Source organism: Trachemys scripta, chromosome 4, assembly GCF_013100865.1.
Source record: "Trachemys scripta elegans isolate TJP31775 chromosome 4, CAS_Tse_1.0, whole genome shotgun sequence".
Taxonomy (NCBI): domain Eukaryota; kingdom Metazoa; phylum Chordata; order Testudines; family Emydidae; genus Trachemys; species Trachemys scripta.
The window spans coordinates 66,624,859-66,644,419 of NC_048301.1; the positions used below are offsets into that span (position 1 = coordinate 66,624,859).

At 43.9% G+C, this 19,561-nt stretch overlaps 1 protein-coding gene across 3 annotated transcripts in view; it reads left to right on the top strand.

Annotated features, from left to right (window-relative positions):
• The window catches only part of SLC8A3 (solute carrier family 8 member A3), a 192,685-nt gene that overhangs the window by 143,177 nt on the left and 29,947 nt on the right, over positions 1-19,561 (top strand). For 2 of the 3 annotated variants that reach the window (XM_034769653.1, XM_034769654.1), the window contains exon 4: positions 12,903-12,920. The exons of the other annotated variant lie outside the window; for it this stretch is intronic. In XM_034769653.1, the coding sequence (XP_034625544.1) occupies positions 12,903-12,920 (18 nt within the window). The remainder of the gene's footprint in view (positions 1-12,902; positions 12,921-19,561) is intronic. 3 annotated transcript variants of the gene reach the window in all.

Consider the following 19,561-nt stretch of genomic DNA (forward strand, 5'->3'; position numbering starts at 1 on the left):
AAAACCTTATCCACACCCCCAGAAAGCCCCCCCCCCCACTCCCGACCCCCCCGTCTCTTGACTGCCCCCTCCAAAACCTCCCTGCCCCTTCTCCGATCCCCTGGCCCCCTTGTTGTTGGCCTTTCTTCACCTAATGTCTTGGTGAACTTGCTCAGGAACTGCCTGAGCCGCTGGGCAGCAGCGGGGGAGGAGCTCCAGACTGCCGGAGCCGATCTGCGATGCAGGGAGGGAGGGAGAGAGGGAGGAGGAGGAGCCCTCTCTGGCTGAGTGTTGGAGCCCCAAGTAAGTGACACCGGCCGGCCGGCAGCACTGTTAGCCGCGCGTGCTCTGCATGGGGGGAAGTCCGGACATTTACAAATTCCCCCCGGACGCTATTTTTAGCTTAAAAAGCCTGACATGTCCGGGGGAATCCGGACGAATGGTAACTCTAAGCACAGGGGAAGCTTGCACAGTGTCTGTCAGCGTCCAGACGTTTTGTATAGCCCCTCGCTTCTGTGTAGTACTCCCTGGAATGAGAAACATCTGCCTGGTGCTTGGACATGACGTGATTCTTCCCTTGTTGAAATTGCTTTTGTTTCTTATCCCACTCACGCAGCAACTTCCTCTAACCAGGGCACCACTCACCCGTTAACAAATCTCCAAATTAACTTAAATCAGACACTGTTTACATTGCCGTGATGCTATGTCATGACAAAGACCATGTTTCTTCTCTCATTTACACCAATGTAATTTGAATTTAACTCCATTAAAGACAATGGGGTTAGATGGTGTAAACAGGTACAAGTGAGGGCAGTGTCAGACCCAGAGGTCTGCTGGACAAATCCTAAAAGGCAGCTGTCTGCCTCTGTCACAGCATAGGAGCACCTATCATCAGCCTCCATTTACCAGCAGGACGTGAGATACAATAGAAGAGGATGGTGCACTTTTTATTTGTCCATTTGTGAGGATTATCGACAAATTTCCAAAAAACATGTCCACAGAAGAGGAAGAGATGCACACATCTCATTAGCCTCATTAAGGTGTAGCCAATGCAAGGGCTCAGCACTTAAAAATAAAGGAAAGGAAAGAGGGTTTCAATGTATTTTTTACACTGTCACCATCTTAATCCTATGACATTTCAAAAGATTCCATGTACTGTAGAGAGCTCCCACAAGAGGGCACCATTCTGTTGGCTTTGATGAAGAATTAGATGGCACATAATGGATATAGATGCACCAAGCATTGATGTAGTGCAAAGTCCCCTACAGACATGTGACAAGGTCAACACAGACACATACACCTGTGAGGCAGACATGCAGAATCATGCAAAGACAAATATGTGCGCGTGCGCGCACACGTGGGGCTAGGACTCCATTGTGCTGAGCACTATACAAACAGAGAATAAAAAGATGGACCCTGTCCCCAAATTGGTTACAATATAAGACAAGACACAACACAGGGATACAGACAGACAAGGGAATATGAGGAAACCATGAGCCAGTATTGGTCAGCATGATAGGCTACACCCTCCCTGCCTAACTGTTGTCAAGAAAAATGAGAGTCTTAAGGAGGAATTTGAAAGAGGATAATGGACTAGTTTTGCTGATGTTTACAGGGAGCTTCTCCCAAGTGTGAGGGACAGCATGGGCAAAAGCACAGATACCCTTCTTTGCAAATGTAACCAGTGGATGATAAGCCTGGCATCAGGGGCTGGTTGGAGATGGGAGTCGTCATCTCAATAGATAGGGTGCGGATTGGCCATGAAGGGTTTGAAAGCACCCACATACTTATGAAGATACGCACACACAAACACACATATGCCACAAAGAGAAGCACACACATATGTGTATGTACATGCTAATACATTCAGGCATGCACATTTTTGCAATGTGCACATTCCTGCAGGCATATACACACATATGGAGAGCAAATGCAATGGTGATGGGTGTAATATAAAACCTGGATAGGCAGATGTGAGGATACGCAAACTTAACCACATACATGTAGGCACATGCTGGCATATGCAAATATGTAGACGCTCCATGCAGTTACACATACAAACATATACTTACAGAGACCTACTCAAAGATGTGCATGCACACACACCAACATGCATGTAGATACCATTAATATTAAAGTCTGTCAGTATAGCGATCACTATTGTCATCACGTAGCCTGGGCCTTAATGACTCACAAGGCCACTGAGAGAGATTTTTTCAGCCACTCTTGGCAGGCCCAGGTAAAGTTGTTTTCGATGAGGAGTTTCTGTTTGTATATTCTGCTGGCATATTTGTACCTAGCACACAGTATGTGGTTTTCTTCAGCGTGTGCCCTTGTGGTTGGTGCCCTCCATTTAGCGCTGTTGCATGCAGGCTGGTCCCAGCATACTGTCGGACTATCTCACACTTCTAGATTGTCCTTCAAAGTGCCTTCAGAGCATTACTTCTGGCCTCTGCGGGAGCGCGAGCATGTCCCTTTACTCAGCAGACTAGAAAGTGATCTTTTAGGTAATTGCCAGTCAGGCTGTCTAGTGCCAGAGCCAGCACATTTCAGTTGTGCTTTCACGATCCTAGCTTCAATGCCAGTGATTTGGGCTCACCCAGATGCCTCGTTATCCGGCCAGTTAATCTTAAGAATTAAGTAATAGGCAGCACTGATGAAATGCATCCAATGGCTAATGTGGTTTCAATACATAGTCCACATTTCACAGCCAGAAAGCACAGACGATAGAGTGTCAGTTGGCACGTAGGTGCATAAGACAAGAATTTACATGCTTAAGTGATGACCCCAGGGCAGGATTTGGATATCTTAATTTGGATCTGGATCTTGGTTTGATGCCTTGGGCTTGCTCAATGACAGAGTTTGGAATTTCAATGGCACAAAGTGCTGCTCTATGAATTCAGCAATTTACCATAGACCCATAACTGAAGGGATGCTACCCAGGACAACGATACAGGACACAATGATCAGCAGGGTATAGTCAATCCAGACTTTTGGCTAAACTCTCCTACATACATACCAATAGACATCACCGGCGAAGAATATATCTCTATATAGTATTGACTAGAGCTGAGGCTTATACTGGAGAAGTCTTGACCCATTGATTGGGATCCCAACTTATACTGGAATATGTACCTTTGCTGGCTCACGCTCAGAGCTTGGTATCTATATTACAATCTTTGTGAGGCACTGAGGCACAGACTCATGAAATCTATCCCGTCCCTCATCTCACACATGCTTTTTGCTCCTTTCTCTTGGTGCACCAATGCCAGAGGGCAGACCCAGCTCCCATCAGTTTACCTGTATCTATCACAGAACTACTGTGAGACTGTAGAAGGCATCTGTCTATCCACCTGCCCATCTCCTATTCCCTACCCACCCCATCCCCAAAAATAAACTAACATGGTGAACAGCCACTTTAACTCACTCTGTGCTTTGATGAAGATCTTCTGGCGAGTGCCAGTGTTCAGCTAGAACTGTAGGGACTTAAGAATGGCAATGTCAGATCAGACTGGTCATCCAGCTAGACCAGGAACCTGTTGCCAAGAATGCCAAGTATCAGGGCTGGTTGAAACTTTTTTTTTTTTAAGCAGAAAAATTGGTTTTTGACTAAATGAAAATGTTCATGGAAAGTGTCTAATTTCCTTGGAATTTTATATACCGTATTTATTATTTCATTGGAAAACCCAAAACCTTGAAGCAGGACATTTTTGGGGTTTCAGTTGAAAATTTTTTAGTTTTTTGATGAAAATCCATGGAAAAAAAGACATTTTCTGGCCAGCTCTAGCCAGTACTAGATATCTCAGAGGCAGGTGCAAAGATTTGTGTCATGGATGACTATGGGACATCCTTCCCCTAGCTTGTTGATGTTTTCATTATCCATATAAATATCTAATACAGCTTTTTCCACTAAATAATTTTGTGTCACCTGCAACGTTTGCCCCTTTTCTACTCAGTCCCTTTTCCTGATCATTAGTAAATATATTAAATGGCCTCAGTACTGGTATGGAACCTTGTGGCACCTAACGGTTAACCTTTTCGCCCTGACAGAAATAGACTGATTATTCCTATTCTTTGTTTCCTGTCCCTTAAGCAGTTTCTGATCCATGATAAACTTTATTTTGCATCCCAGGGCTACTTAGTTTCTTGAATAGCCTCTTGTGAGGGACTTTTTCAAAGATTTTCTGAAAGTCCAAATAATTATATCATGTAACTCTCCTTTCTCAGCTATTTTGTCAATATGCTCAGAGAATTCAAATAGATTAGAACAGATTTAGTGTTGGTATCTTGCCAACGTCCTGTGATGAAGACTGATAGCAATTTAATAGGAGCATATCAATGTGCAAGGGGTACCAATAAAAGTAACCCTCACTTAAGTTTGGTAGCACTGAAGTGGATAAGCAAAAAACTAATAGGAAATGTGAATTTCCTGCCCAGCAAGTAAGGCCAGGGAGGGTGGTGGGGAGCAGGGATGTTGGTTCTCTCCATTCTGCCACCTGCCCCCAAAATTTGCTACTCTTGTCTCCCTCTCCTTTTCCAAGAAGCTAACTAATGGATTCTCCTGGCTGCATCTGTTCCTCTTATTTGCAGTGACAGGGACCAAATCCCTGTCAACTGAGCATACCAGGACTTAGAAGCCTCCCAGCATGTTGAGCCACCTGCCTGGCCAGCCTTCTGTCAGTACCTTTCGAGTGTCTCTCTTCGTTAAAAGGTGACATTTTTGGTTTCACTGTTACTCTCCTGGTGGCTCTGGTGTCACAATAGCTCACAATTCAGACGTAGGTATTTTGCTACTCACTGCCCTACAGTGCCAGAGAAGTCCAGGCTGTTTATACTCTGGTCACACATCAGCCTTGACAATTTTTGTGCACTCCAGAATTACAGGAGCAGAGCTTGGTTTCCTTTTTCTGGGAGCCAATCCCTACCTTTTGCTTAATCTGTGGTTAACCCCAGAGTGCTACGCAGAGAACAGAGTTGGAACTGTGAACAACTGCAGATGAGATACCACTTTGGATGATTTCATTTGATGTTGCATAAGCATGAGGATCATGCTTGGAAAATTACAATTCATGCGGGTAATTGAGAGCCCTACGTGGGACAATTCACTTCACAGCAAATTGGTGAAAGACTGAACTTCAGGGATATTGGGTGAATGCTGATTTTGGACTATTCCACCTTATAGAGGGGTGAGAATCCTCCATGGAAACTTCATGAAGAGTTGGTTCCTGCAAGATATGTCTTCACAGCAATTTGAAACTCAGAATCCCTCTTAGAAGATTCTTCTTCATGGATAGTGGTTTTGGAACCATATTCCACCCTTCCTAGTGTAACCCACACACCATCTGGGGGTGGTGTTCTGTCCCATCTAGTGGCACTGAGACCACTTAGAGAGAGAGATTAATGAGTTTGCTCTACAACCTTAGCTAACAGCTAGTTGTCTTTTAGCTCATGTGGTAGAGGCTCATGCACTAAGGTCCTAGAGGCCCCAGGTTCAATCCTGACTGCCGATGACCAAGGTCTGTCAGTGTTACACTAGCAAGTAGCAGGTGGGATGAATGTGTCTCTTGCAGGGATCCATTTAACAGTGGATAGGCCAAGCATGGAAGACTCCACTTCACAGAGGGAAGTTGTGGCCGAGAGTCATCGTTGGAAGGTTCTGTTTCACGATCAGTGGATGGGAATAGCTCTGGGAATTTAAATTTCTTTTTCCAAACTGTGCTCTGTACCCCATCAAAAATGTACCTTGTGGGATTATAATTTCACCCTGCAATATACTGACAGAACCAAATTTGCTGTGGCAAGTTTCCCAATGAAGGGAATGGATCTGATTTTTCTCCCTCAAAGTCGCAGAGTTTTGCTATTGACTTTAGTGGGAGCCGAAGTAGGCATAATGCAGTAACATTTCTGACTTGTTTAACGTGCTCAATAACATGTTTAGTTCTTTATGCCGCTTTAAGGAAAGGGCACACTCCTGCTTCCAGCTTCATAGACACCTTCGTATGTAAAACCATTAACCATAGGCACACAGAGAGCTCACTGCTACTGAAGCTCAGCCTCTTAAAGTTCCTCTGTCTTCTCAAGAGTTACAGTAGATTGCACAGAGATGCTAGCCTCTAGCAATTTGATGTGTGCTGTCACTGAGCTCCTTCAGGTGCCAGTACGATCCTGACAGTGCTGCTCTCACTTCTTGTTGCTGCCAGTGACTATTATTGTTGTGCAAACCTGAGTCTCATCAAGACCCCACTGCTGCTTCCCTCCTTGCATCACTTTTCCTCTATGGACACCCTGCATCTAACAGTCCAAGGGCACCCTTTCTCTTTAAAGACTCTCCAGGAATAGAAATTAGAAAATATTTAGGCCATGTCTACATGAGCACTTATGTGGGCAAAACTTCCGTCGCTCAGGGGTGTGAAAAAACACCCCCCTGAGCTACATAAATTTTGCTGGCTTAAGCGTTTGTCTGCACAGCGCTATGTCGGCGGGAGACGCTCTCCCGCCGACACAACTACGGACGCTCATTGGGCTGGTTTTTATTATGTCAACGGGAGAGCTCTCTCCCATTGGCATAACGCGGCTACACCAGCACTCTTACAATGGCACAGCTATGCCACCGTAAGCTTGTAAGTGTAGACATGGCCTTATGTTAGGGCAGGCCTACACTAGAAATGCCACATTGGAGCAGCTGCATTGCTGTAGCGTATATGGTGAAAACACTCTGTGCCGATGGGAGAGCGCTCTCCTGTAGGCATAACTACTCCACCTCCATGAGAGGCGGAAGCTACATAGCGCTGGTGTGGACAGCGCTTAGGTCGCTGTAACTTGCATCGCTCAGCGGGGTGTCTTTTTCACGCCCCTGAGCAACATAAGTTAGATCGACTGAAGCGGTAGTGTAGACCTGCCCTTAATCAATATTGTTTGCAGAATAAAATGTGGGGCCAATTCTGTGGTGAAGTAAGCGGTGATGAAAATGACACAGTGGGTTGGAAAATGAATGCAATACACATTTTCCACAATACCGGATTGGTATAAATTATATTATTGGTTATACCCATTTTCTGATCTACTCTCATCCTGGGCCAAAGTCATTCTGGGGGCAACCTTCATTGATCTCAGTGGAGTTACACCAAGGAGAATGTTGGCTACTGATGTGTCACCTACACAGTAGCATTTGGCCCATGAGCTTCATATTATATAGAAAACACAAACATTATAGATATTAGATACTGGCCTGGGCTGCAAAGTTCAGATACCAATTAACAGACTCTAGAAAAAAGCAAGTGTTCAGATCTGGGGCTTTGGTTCAGGCTATTATACAAACAAACCAACAAAACCAGCTCGGGGTCTGGGATCCAGGGTTTTGATTCAGACCCAGGCCAAATATAGCATCATGCAACAGCAAAATGAAGGCAACTTCAGTAAATAGGAAAGCAAAGCTGCCTCTGAAAAAGGATTTGTATCAGAAAAGTTGTTCTTGCATATCTCAGACATGCCACCATGCTCGTCTGCACTCCAGCCAAACTCTCCTTCAGCTGATTGGATTCTCACTGGCCGTTACCTCTCTGCCTGGAATCAAACCAAGCAAGCATCAAAGGCAATTTACCCTGGAGTTGTCATGATGATTCTGTAGTTGCCAGGTTCCCCTTTCGGAACCTTAGGTCACTCTGGAGTTCCGAGCCTTAAAGGACCAGCTCCTTCTTGCTTCTGATACAGTGTTTGGTATTTTGCAAGTGAGCATGTGAAACATTTCGTACTAACAGGGTAGTTCTTGCAGCTTAATTAGTGGTATATGCAGAGGCTGGACATAAATAAGAAGGAAAACATTGTGTGTTTAAATTCATCCCTAGGGTACTCTACTGGAGCTCTGGAGATTATACTAGGGATTAATTATTTTAGCTTTATATACCTTCTATCTACTCCTTCATTTTATCACTGAAAATGGAATCCCCTGCCCTGCCCTCTCTGTCACAGTTTGGAAAAGGATATATAGAAGACATGGATTCATGTCTCCTGGGAATTCAGCAGGAAGAAGAGTTAATGCTACTTGCTTTGTCTGCCGTATCATGTGTTCATCTCATCTCACATCCTGCAAGGTTTAGGCAAGGGATACATAGGATTGCTATTATGGTGTAAAAGCTGAGCTTCTTTTAGTGGCTTCCTATAGTAACATGCTTGTCAGGCACCTAAAATACCCTAGACACTAATAACAGTAAGGCTACACTTAGGGGGGAGGGATAGCTCAGTGGTTTGAGCATTAGCCTGCTAAACCCAGCGTTGTGAGTTCAGTCTTTGAGGGGGCCACTTAGGGATCTGGGGCAAAATCAGTACTTGGTCCTGCTAATGAAGGCAGGGGGCTGGACTCGATGACCTTTCAAGGTTCCTTCCAGTTCTAGGAGATAGGATATCTCCATTTATTTATTTATTTATTTATTTATTTATTAATTTAGGAGTGAGGTGCATTGGCTTAACTGTGTCATATGACCAGTGACTGGAAGAGCAGAGGGCACTGCAGATCAGAAATGAGGTGCACTAGCAGAGGTGTGTGAGAGCCCCAGATCGAAAAGCAGAGGGATGCTTCAGATGAGCATTGGTGTGTATTTGCAGAGGGGCAGAGGGATCCAGGACTGGACTGGCAGGGGATGTTACAAGTCACGACTAAAGTACATTAGCAGGTCCATGTGCAAGAAGGAAGCTACTGTCTGTGAAATCATGTTCTTGCTTCTGTGAACTATATTCACTCAGAAAGATAAAGATAAAGCAATCCCCTGGCTTCCTGTTCTGTATTCTTGATGTTTCATTCATAGCTTTAGAGGCTTCTTCAAATATTCATGTATCATATCATATCATATCATATAACTGAAGAAGAGAAAAATGCTTCTTTTGCAGGCTCAAAAGCAAATGAAAAGTATAAACTCAAATCCCAGAACACCAGAATATGATAACAGCTTTATGAAACATGAAAACTGGCAATGTTTTTATAATCATTGTAGCTTAGGGGGCGAGTAATATTTCACTATTAGATTAATTTTGAACACTGACTCTACACACCGAAATAATGTTTCTACTTGTGTGAAGAAACTGAATTACATTTGTTAGTGCCGTGCAGAGGTCCAGAACTGTACCAGAGCAGGGGTGCTGCGGTTGGCATTGAAGTGCATTCAACTGAAGCTGTGTGGAGACTCAACGTTAGATATGAACAAAGTGTTGTAGGTCAAGGTTGAGGAATAGTGCCAAGGCTGTGTGGCGGTCTCAATCCAGAAAGCAGGAGGTGCTGCGTATCAAAATGAAGATGAGTTAGCAGAGTAGGTAATTGCAAATGTCCAGTGGCCGGCCTTCCATCTGCAGGGGAACTTGAGAGGTGTCCAAGCGTTCTAGTGTCCAAGTTGCTCAAGTGTCTGAGTTGAGATTTCTTCCTCTTTTTATACCCAATTTGTTAGTATTGCATAGCTTGTTCATCAAAAACAACTGCGGAGCGGAAGCTAAGTGAAGTGTGGAGATTTCCAGCCTAGAGTTTCTATCAGTTAACTAGCTGTATAGCAATAGTTAACTGTTGTCAAACTTTCCATCTTGCAAAACTGCATGCTTTGGAAAAACAACTCATGCCAGGAGGGTACAGGGTCATGTTTACTCCTCAAGGTCACTCACTTTCTCCTCCCCTCCTGGTCTGATAGTTGTGCTAAGGTCAGAAAGGCCTCCTTTTAGCTGCTTTCAGCAATAAGCATAACAATTGGTTTTCCAGCTGCTGGCAATGGTTTAATCATGTTACTGGGCTCTGGACTACCAAAAATCTGCTCCTATGCCACTCTTATGGAATGAGAATCCAGAATCTAACCATCAGTTTTAAGAAAATTTGAAGTAATTGGAACTGCATCGGTTTATACCAGTTGAGGTTCAAGCCCTATATTTCTAATTCTTAAGTTTTCAGAGAAAACTTCCAAACATGAACCAGCTTTAAGCAACATAATCTTGCCCACTTGAGACTGCAAACATCCTGAAACAGTATCTCTGAAATATGTCAGTGTCTCCTATTAATCTCAATTGGATGTTAGCTCTGAAACATAACAATAACAAAGTACATGTGGATATTGACATCCAGCTATTATGCATGCCCCACAATCCCAAACAACCTCCCAGCATGCCAGAGATGCAAACTGTCCTACACAATTTCCTAAACCTCTGACACCTTTTACAATCTGCAATTACTATCCATATCGGTCCCAAGACATTAGCGAGACAAGGTGGGTGAGGTAATATTTTTTGTTAGACCAATTTCTAAACAATCTGTTCCATCTTGCATTTAGCTGTGATGCTCAGAGTACATCTCCCAGACCTGAAGGAAGAGCTCGGCGTGGCTCAAAATTTTTGAGCTTGTCTCTGTTGATCCAATAAAAGATATAACCTCACCCACCTTGTCTCTTGAATATCTGCAGATACACATTGTTAATACCAAAATATCTGTGGCACATGGAAGATTTCAGAGTAGTGTAAAATAAATTGAATTTAATATTAAGCCAATAACACCAGGGTTACTCTACCAATTTTATTATTAATGTTAATATTTAATTCAGTTAAAATCTCCATTTCTGAACGTTCCTGAAGCTACTGCACAATTTCTAGTCCACCTCCTCGAAATGTCACAGCAACTAGGAGGTCTTGCAGTAGAAGGTAGGTCCAGTTTGCCAATTTACATGGGGATTTGCCAGAGCTGTATATAGGCCCCAGGACTGGAACAGACAGGCGAGTTGCATTTTAGGAGTGAGTTGGAATGGGAGAGCTATAGTGTAAAGACCTCAAACTTCATATCTACACCATACCTGGCTTTAGCTAGTGGTATCAGTTTTTGCCTTTCCTGAGTGAATTCTCAAAAATATTTAATCATTCAAGTAGTTATTTGGGGGCCCCAGGTGATCCTTCTCCTTTTAGGATCTAGTGAGAATAGACTCTGAAAACCCATAGAAGGTTTTAAATGTAGAGGCCTGAGTCTACTCAGACTCCTTTCACTGCTGATCTTCTGACACATCATCTGTGCTGCTGACATTCCATGGGAGTTCCTTTGAAATCAGTGCAGGACATACCTCATACATTACACTATATACCAGGTGTCTGGTACATTTAGGAGAACCGCAGATGCATTCTTACCTATTGTGTTCTGCTGGAATGGCCCTGCTATGTTCAGTACAAGCACATCAGAGAACACAAACACTTATAGACACAGAAGGACAATGAGCTACTGCCAGACCCCAGGCTGACTGCGCGGTCATGTATAGTGCCACTGATGTTTTCATGTTAGCACCAAATCATATGGCTGATATTTCCTTTTCAGACACTTCACTGAAACTTGAATAAAAAATATGAATCTGGAAGTATTGTCTAGTAGATGTAGTAAGGGATCGAGAATCAAGACTCATGGTTCTTTTTCCCAGCTTTGAAAATCAATCCACAATTTAGGTGGGTAAATTCAAATGTTCACCGTAACCTTTCTTGGCCTCCGTTTCACCATCTGTAAAATGGAGGTGCTAATACTGATTAGTTGTCTGTACAGTGTTGTGAGATTCTTGGACTGAAAGAGCTATAGTAATAGGTAATGAGAGCATTATCATTATTTAACCAAATCTTCATATCATCACAACCCAATCTTGAGATGCCAGTTGCACAGTTTTCTATTTGAGGGATGGGTGAAGGGCAAACTTCAGTGATGGAACTAGGGCTCAGTTCCTATTCAAAGGAGGTTTGCTATTTTCAGCCAATATAAAGCATTTTATCGAGATCTTGGTAAGATTAGTTTGGAGGTGGTTTTCTTGAGTATTGGCCACTATTTTCTAGGGATAAAACCTAGAAAGGGTCCAGTTGAATCTTTCTTTGTGACAACTATGGAGACTAAGGAGATAGAGGAGGCGAAGGGGGTATCAGGTAATCACAGTCAATGACAACAGGAGGACCATACTGAGCATTTTTGGAATTGGGAAGTTATTGTTCCTTACAAGGCTATTCTCTCCTTTCTTATCACCTCCTCCTACACTCTAGTATTTCAGCCTGTACTAATCTTGCAGGACCAAATAACTGCATTTGCAATGCATATTTGCAATGCAGTAGCATCCTTGTGAGGTGGGGTAGACCGTGTGGTACATGTCAGTGCAATAGCATCATGCATAGGTGCAACTGGAAGCCAAGAGACCTGTGAAGACTCAACACGGTGGCTCATTGTGACATCTACAGCCCATCTGAGAGTCTAAATCTCCGTGAGCGAAGCTTGTGGGGCACAGGATGCACCTGTGAAAATCAGAACTTCCCTATGAATTGTTGGGGATGATGCCTAGCAGCCTTACCCCTATCTCCATTGGTCCTAGGGTCAGTGCCCATTTTATAAACACTCTTTTCCCTGGCCAAGTTCTTCTCAGTGAACCCCCTCACCGCTGCTACTGCCTGCACTCACATCTGACATACAAGAGAAGATCTGACAGTGCATCAGTGTATCAAGGCCTTCCTGTTTTTGGCAAGCCCTCTCCACTTCTATAGAGTGTGCCTCAAGCAGGGACACTTCCAACTGATTTTGGGACAGTTTGGCTCATCTCAGACCCTGATATCAGGAGTGACAATCCCCACACGCTTTTCCTGTCCCTTACCCACTATCCCATCCCAAGTCCCATCCTTCTGCCTTCGCTCATGGGGGAGGGGGAATACTTCTAAACACAGAGCCCTTGGGACGCACTTGTTCTCTCCAGCCTCATTCTCATCCTGCTGCTACTGGGCATGCTCACAAATCTGCACCAAGCATGCGGCTACAGAGAGCTCACACGCTGCACTAAGCCAACTTCATCACTCATTTAAAACTGTCATCTGCAAATAGCCTTTGCGCCATCTCCAAATGGAAAATTAACTCTCTTCCTGTTTTCTTCTTTCCTTCTTTTGTTTTTCGTTTCATACAGCGCTGCTACTCACTCAAGGTAAGACTGCTTTCACTCCTTTGCTCTATCGGTGTGGCTTTGATTTCATTCTCTTCTTCAGTCAGAGACTTTTGTGCTCATGCTCATTGTATCACAGTTACTAGTGAGGCTGTGTACCCAAGGAGCAGATACATTTAGCATGCACCAATTATTGAAACATGAGGTCAAAACTCAAATCCAAGGGTTTTTTTGCCACAAATATAAGGGAAATGATCTTTCCTATAACATACAGCTGAACCTACAACTCCTGATAGTTTAGGACATTGGACACTTCACCTCCCAGTCCCAATCACACACCTTCCTTTCTGCATCTATAGTGCTTACTTACAATAAAACAGAGTGGGCCTAAGTGTGGTATTACCCCCAGAACTCACAGTGGAAGGCAGCCCAAAGAAAACTCCTGGAAGTTTGGGTATAAGTTTGGGCATAAGTGCCTCCTAGAGAACAACTGATGTGCCACCAAGAAGAGAGTGCAGTGTAAACCTCCCCAACACCGAAAGGGGGAAAGATCAGGACAGTATGCCCTGCCTTGCTAAGCTCACATTGTAGTATGGGTTATTCCTTCTGTATTTTTGTTATCCCTCCAGTTCCAGGTTTGATCATGGTTGAGTTTGCACTAAAGAACTCTTTGGCACAAGAAGCAGGCACTCGAAGGTGCAGAGAAGGGCTTGTGTTTTTGTTTTTTAAATAGAGTTGGACAAAAAAATTTCTGGAAATTATGAGTCCTGAACTGGACTACAACTATCAGGAAGTGTCACTGCTTGGAACTGACAGATGTTAACTGCTGTGACAGAAGCAGCTCTGCAGAACACCTGGAAGTGCTCTGCAAGCCACCAGTGCTCTACAGACCACAGCCTGAGAAGCCTTTGTTCTAGGAAGAGTTTACGTTGAACCATTCATACATGTTCATCGTGCCCAAGTTATGGTGGCATTTGGATCAAAGACCATATCCAAGACTTCATTGCAAATCAAGAGGAAAATATCTTTATGCTACCACCTTCAATTCCTAATACTCTAAGGCAGATGTCCATAGAGCAGGGCCGGCTCTTGGTTTTTTGCCACCCCAAGCAAAAAAACAAAACAAAACAAACAACAACAACAAAACGGAATGCCGCTGCCGAAGGGAAAAAAAAGGCTGGAGTGCCGCCACCGAAGCAAAGGTGAAGCACCAAAGGGCCAGAGTGCCGCCCTTTGGGAAGTGCTGCCCCAAGCACATGCTAGGGACGCTGGTGCCTAGAGCCGGCCCTGCCAGAGAGTATGTCCAGAATCACAAACGGGGCTAATTAGAACATAACTAATGACAACAAAGGTCACAGAATCCCCAAAGTTCAGTTCAGGATGCTTATGAAAAAAATTTCTGACCCGCTTGGGCTGGGAATCCTTTAAGAGGCCTTTTTCTCCTATGAATTTTGTCAGTTCTTCAACTTCAGCAGGATGGGAAATGAGTCAAGTGCAACCTTTCTCACAGCAATTTTGTTGCTTTTAATTCACTAGCCACTTAATTTGATCAGAACCTCTGGAACCAAATAATTTGTATTAATATAATTTCCACTCTGTGATCAAATTTGATTGCTTTTGGCAGGTATTACTGGATAATTTTCACCAGCTATGGAAAGTTGCTGTTCAGTTAATGAAAAAGGGCCAAATTTCTGACCTGGAGGAAGCGGAAGGGTCCAGAGGATAGGGTACCCTGTTCCCCCTCAGTCACACTGGCTAGAGTCCACCCGCCTTTCGCCAGGCTGTCTAGAATGCTATGTTTCTCTAATGTCAGGTCTGTTGTGTGCAGCACATGAATTCTGTGCAGAGCTGGGCTGACATCACTTGTACCTTGCATGTGTTTAAAACTACAAATACCAAGATAGAAAATATCCAGACCAATATCAATAATACCGCCACCCCCACATAGCAGAAACACACATTAGAGCACCACTCAGTACCAATCATGGCTAATAAGGAGAGATGGAGGTGACATTTTCACTTAGTCCGTGTCATGTTAGATTTAGAAAAGGCAAGCATTCAAGAGTGTTTGTAAAAATTACATTGAAAACTACATTGGAGCTTGTCATCTACCCCACCCCCGGCTTCTCATGTTACCTTTTCCTACCAAGCTCCTCATCTCCCTGCAGCTGCCGCACTGACCTGTCTTTGAGCCGGTGGGTACATCTACACCCATGGCTGGCCCTTGTCAGCTGGCTCAGGCTCAGGAGGCTTGGGCTGTGGGGCTGTAAAATTGCAGTGTAGATGTTCAGGCTCTAGGACCCCACAAGAGGGGAAGGACACAGAGCTCAGGCTCCAGCCCAAGCCCGAATGTCTACACCATAATTTTAGCACCCCGCAAGCCCAAGTCAGCTGACGTGGGCCAGCCATGGGTGCTTAATTGCAGTATAAACGTACCGGAGTGACCTAATGGCTCTGTCACGTGGCCCCCTTTTGGACTCTCCCTAGACGTCTCACATTTCTCCTGGTGATTCTTGTTTCTCTTGTGTGTGTATTTCATGTCTTCCGCCCACCATTGTTTGCTCTCCAGAAACCCAGCAGCTTTTAGGGCCAGGGCACCTGCTGCTCTGTCTCTTCACTCCTCCAGCACAGAGCGCTGATGTCAGGCTGGCTTGTGACTAGTGAGGAGAAAAGCTCAGGTGGTTAGATATTCACTTCTGTCAGTATATACACTAGAACTCTGGATGCGTATCAGAGACACAGATGGCCCAAACCGAGACCCTCAGTTCCAAGCAGCCCCTGATTTTTGGGAAGTTCATATCTTTGCAGCTAGTCTCTATGTGTTTGCAGCATGGGGGTGTGCTGAAATCACACAACAAGGAGCTGCCTAGCAAGATTTCCAATCATTTTGGTTTGAAAATCTCATGAGAACAACTTTTGGGGGCATTATTGGCACTGCTGCTCCCAAGCCTGAAAGTAAAGAACCATGTGAAAAATTGAAAATATTTTTTTTTAAAAATGAGTTTGAGTTTGGATGAACTTTGGGCACATGTTCAAATGAGTGCTTATTTGAGCCAAACTAGTTCTGCAATCCAGACTTGTGACTCAATGAACTTTGACAGGAACTGTTTTAGGATGCACCTGATGGCTGCTAGATTAAAGTATCTGATTCTGACTGCATGAAATGAATGTGTTGGGTTGGCCTAGAACCACAATTTAAGTTTTTAGAGCTAAGGTTTTATCAAACCTCAGACCAACACAGATGTTTCTGTAAAATTTTTACAATTCTACTGCTCATATTTTTTTGTTTTCATTTAAACATTCCCTGCAGTGTTTGCAATGGAAACAGCACAGTTAGTGTGTGAGATTTTGAAAGGGAAACTGAATATAAACAAATGTGAAACTGACAAATATATTTTCATCCTACAACATAAGAGAAATGCACAAAGCAAACAGCATAAATAATGAAAAGTAAGTGAGATATTTAAAATCATCTTAGGTGTCAGTACACTTTTAACATGTTGATTTTTAAATATACGATTAATATTTCAACGGCATTGTTCATCCAAAGACCTCAAGTGTAAATTGAACCACAAAAACCTCCTGTGAGGTGGATGAATATTAGCCCCATTCCACAGATGGAGAAACAGAGGCCAATGTGATTTCCCCAAGGTAACCCAGCAAGTTAACAGCAGTGACAGAAATAGGACCTGGAACCCTTTGCTTTAACCACAAAACCATGTTTTCTCTACTTAAAGTAGCTATTTTTGCAGCACGCTCATTTTCATCACTTTGGAGAATTCATTATTCTTATTGGTCTTATTCTTATTTTTGTTAGTTATGGGAAATGACTACTCTGCATAATGTTAATATGGAGAAATGGTGATGGTATTTGATAAATTTACTAGTTATTCCTATAGGAATGTCTGACCGTCCTCTTTTGTCGGTGAATATGGTAATTTTTACTTTTGCCAAAACTAGGACTTGGTGAGCCAGTTCAAAGTGAGAGAAAAACCTGGACTTTTAACCTAAATCTCCAATTGAATCCAAACCTTTTCTGACATTCAAAAAAGTTAGGATAACTTGTTTGCTTCATTAGCTTGGATTTTTGCAATTATCTCTGTCCTTTCTGGTGCTGTCTGAGTTCAGAAAGAGACATGTCAGATTGCCATGAGCATGATTGATTGTGTGGTAATTGCAGCATGACCAAAAGCAGGAATTACTGGAAATCTTACCAGAGCCTGCTGTTCTTGTAAGATTTGCAGGCTGAGGAGGTTAAGATAATTGATTAGAGGCTTGGGGAAGCATCCACATGTTTGGGTGCTTATTAGAACTGAGTATCCTAACCTCTATTCACTCATTACTAAGAAAATGTCTCAAAGTACATTTTGGTTATTAATGAATGAAGTCTCATGCTGCTAATCCCAGCGTGAAGTAGATAAGTATTCATATCCCCATTTTACAGAGCAAGCGACTGAGGCACAAAGCGGAAAGTTGATTTGCCCAAGGTCCCATTGCGAGTTTGTGACAGAGCCAAGAATGGAATAGTCTGCTGATGCCCTGTCCGGTGCTACAGCAAAACAAAATCCTTCCTCTTGTAAGGGTGCAGATTCTCCTAGCTCAGATTTAACAAGCTGGTACATGTAATGCCAGATGCATCACATCTCAAAATAACCTTCAGTGGCTATCTAAATTCACACTCCCCCTGTTGTTAGAAAGGCACATCGAATATTCAGTGCTCAGAATGTGAGTGTGAGTGTGTGTGTGTTCAGCTAACAGACATATCATTATGCTAATCTCAGAAACGAGATTATCTCTTAGCCAACAGTCTTCCCCAAGTCCGATTGATCGATAGACTGTTCTCAGGGGAGCTGAGCTCATTCGTGCCCAAGATTTATTTTACTTAGCTGGGATTTTATTATAAGGCAGCTGCAAGAAAAAGCCCATTTTAATTATCATTTCAGTTTCTTCCTAACACTGCATTCCCCAAAAGGAGTGAACCTCATCTGCAGAAAAACCCATTCCAGACATGGGCATTAGGTAGCTCATGGGATGGTTAATGAGCTCTGTGAGAGCCCTTTACCTCTAGGTTGCTGGTTGGAATCCACTCTAGTTCAGAGAATGACTAGAAGCTGTTACCAATTGATGGCTGTTTGATGATGTTGGTGTATTTTCTAATAGACAGATGTCCATGTTACAAGTGGCTTAAATGGCCGCCTTGTCTTCCATCTCAGCAGAAAAGCCAAGGATTGAATGGACCATGGAGGCTGAACTGTCCTTTCCCCTCCTATGACTCTCCTGTCCTTCTCCCTTGTCACGGATGCAGAAATTTATCATCTGCTCCCCTCCATGTCCCCCAGTGATGCCATCCATCCCATTACCTGATGTCCCTGGGACCCAGTCACATCCTCTCTCTTATTCTTCTCCTTAACCTTTCACTCTCCTTTGACTCTCTCCCCTCACGATATCGAAGTGCTATAATCTCTCCCTTCTGAAAAAAATGCCCTTTCCCTCACTTGCCTCTCCAACTACCACCTCTTCTCCATTTCATCTCTAAGGCCTGGTCTACACTGGGGGGAGGGGGGAAATCGATCTAAGTTATGCAACTTCAGCTACGTGAATAATGTATAATGTGTGAATAATGTGCCACAAGTACTCCTGTTCTTCTTGTAGCTGAAGTCAACGTACTTAGATCTACTTACCCGGTGTCTTCACTGCGGTAAGTCAATGGCTGACGCTCCCCCATCGACTCCGCCTGCGCCTCTCACCCTAGTGGAGTACCGGAGTCAACGGGAGAGTGCTTGGCGGTCGATTTATCGCATCTAAACTAGACGCAATAAATCAACCCCCGCTGGATCGATCGCTGCCCGTTGATCCAGCCGGTAATGTAGACAAGCCCTAAGTTAATTGAACATGCTGTTTACAATCTCACTGTCGGGAGTTCCGCTTCTCCAATTCCATGCTAGACCCTCTCCACTCTGGCTTCAGTCCCATGCACTTCTCTGAAACTGCTCTCATCAAAGTTTCTAATGACCTCTTCCTGGTCAAAGCTCAGAACCAGGACTCCATCCTGACTGACCTGTCTGCTATTTGCCACACCATCAACCATGTTCTTCTTGAAATCTTGACCTCCCGGGACTTCCATGACTCTGTCATCTCCTAGTTCTCTTTCTCCCTCTAATCATTCCTTCAGCACGTCCTTTGGAGGATCCTCGTCATCCCCCTCCAGCTTCCTACAGAGGTTCCACAGGGCTTTGTCCTTGGTCCCTTTCTCTTCTCCCTCTTCCCCTTCTCTGCAAACACAAATTCAGCTTCCATCTCTATGCAGACAGCTCACAGATCTACCTCTCTACTCCAGACCTGTGTCCTTCTGTACAAACTAAAAGCTCAGCCTGTCCCTCTGACATCTCCTTGTGGATGTCTAGCCATCAGCTCAAGCTCAAGATGGCCAAAACCGAGTTCCAAGCCCTCCCCACCACGTCCTTTCTTGATCAGTGTGGACAACAGCACCATCCTGCCTGTCCCTCAGACCTGTTACCTGGGTGTCACCTTCGAGTCTGACCTCTCGCTAGGTCCTCACATCCAGACTGTATTTAAATCTTGCTAATTCTTTCTGCAGCACATCTCTAAGATGCAGCCTTTTCCTGTCCATCCACACAGCTACAATGCTCATCCAGGCTCTCATCATCTCACATCTCAATCAC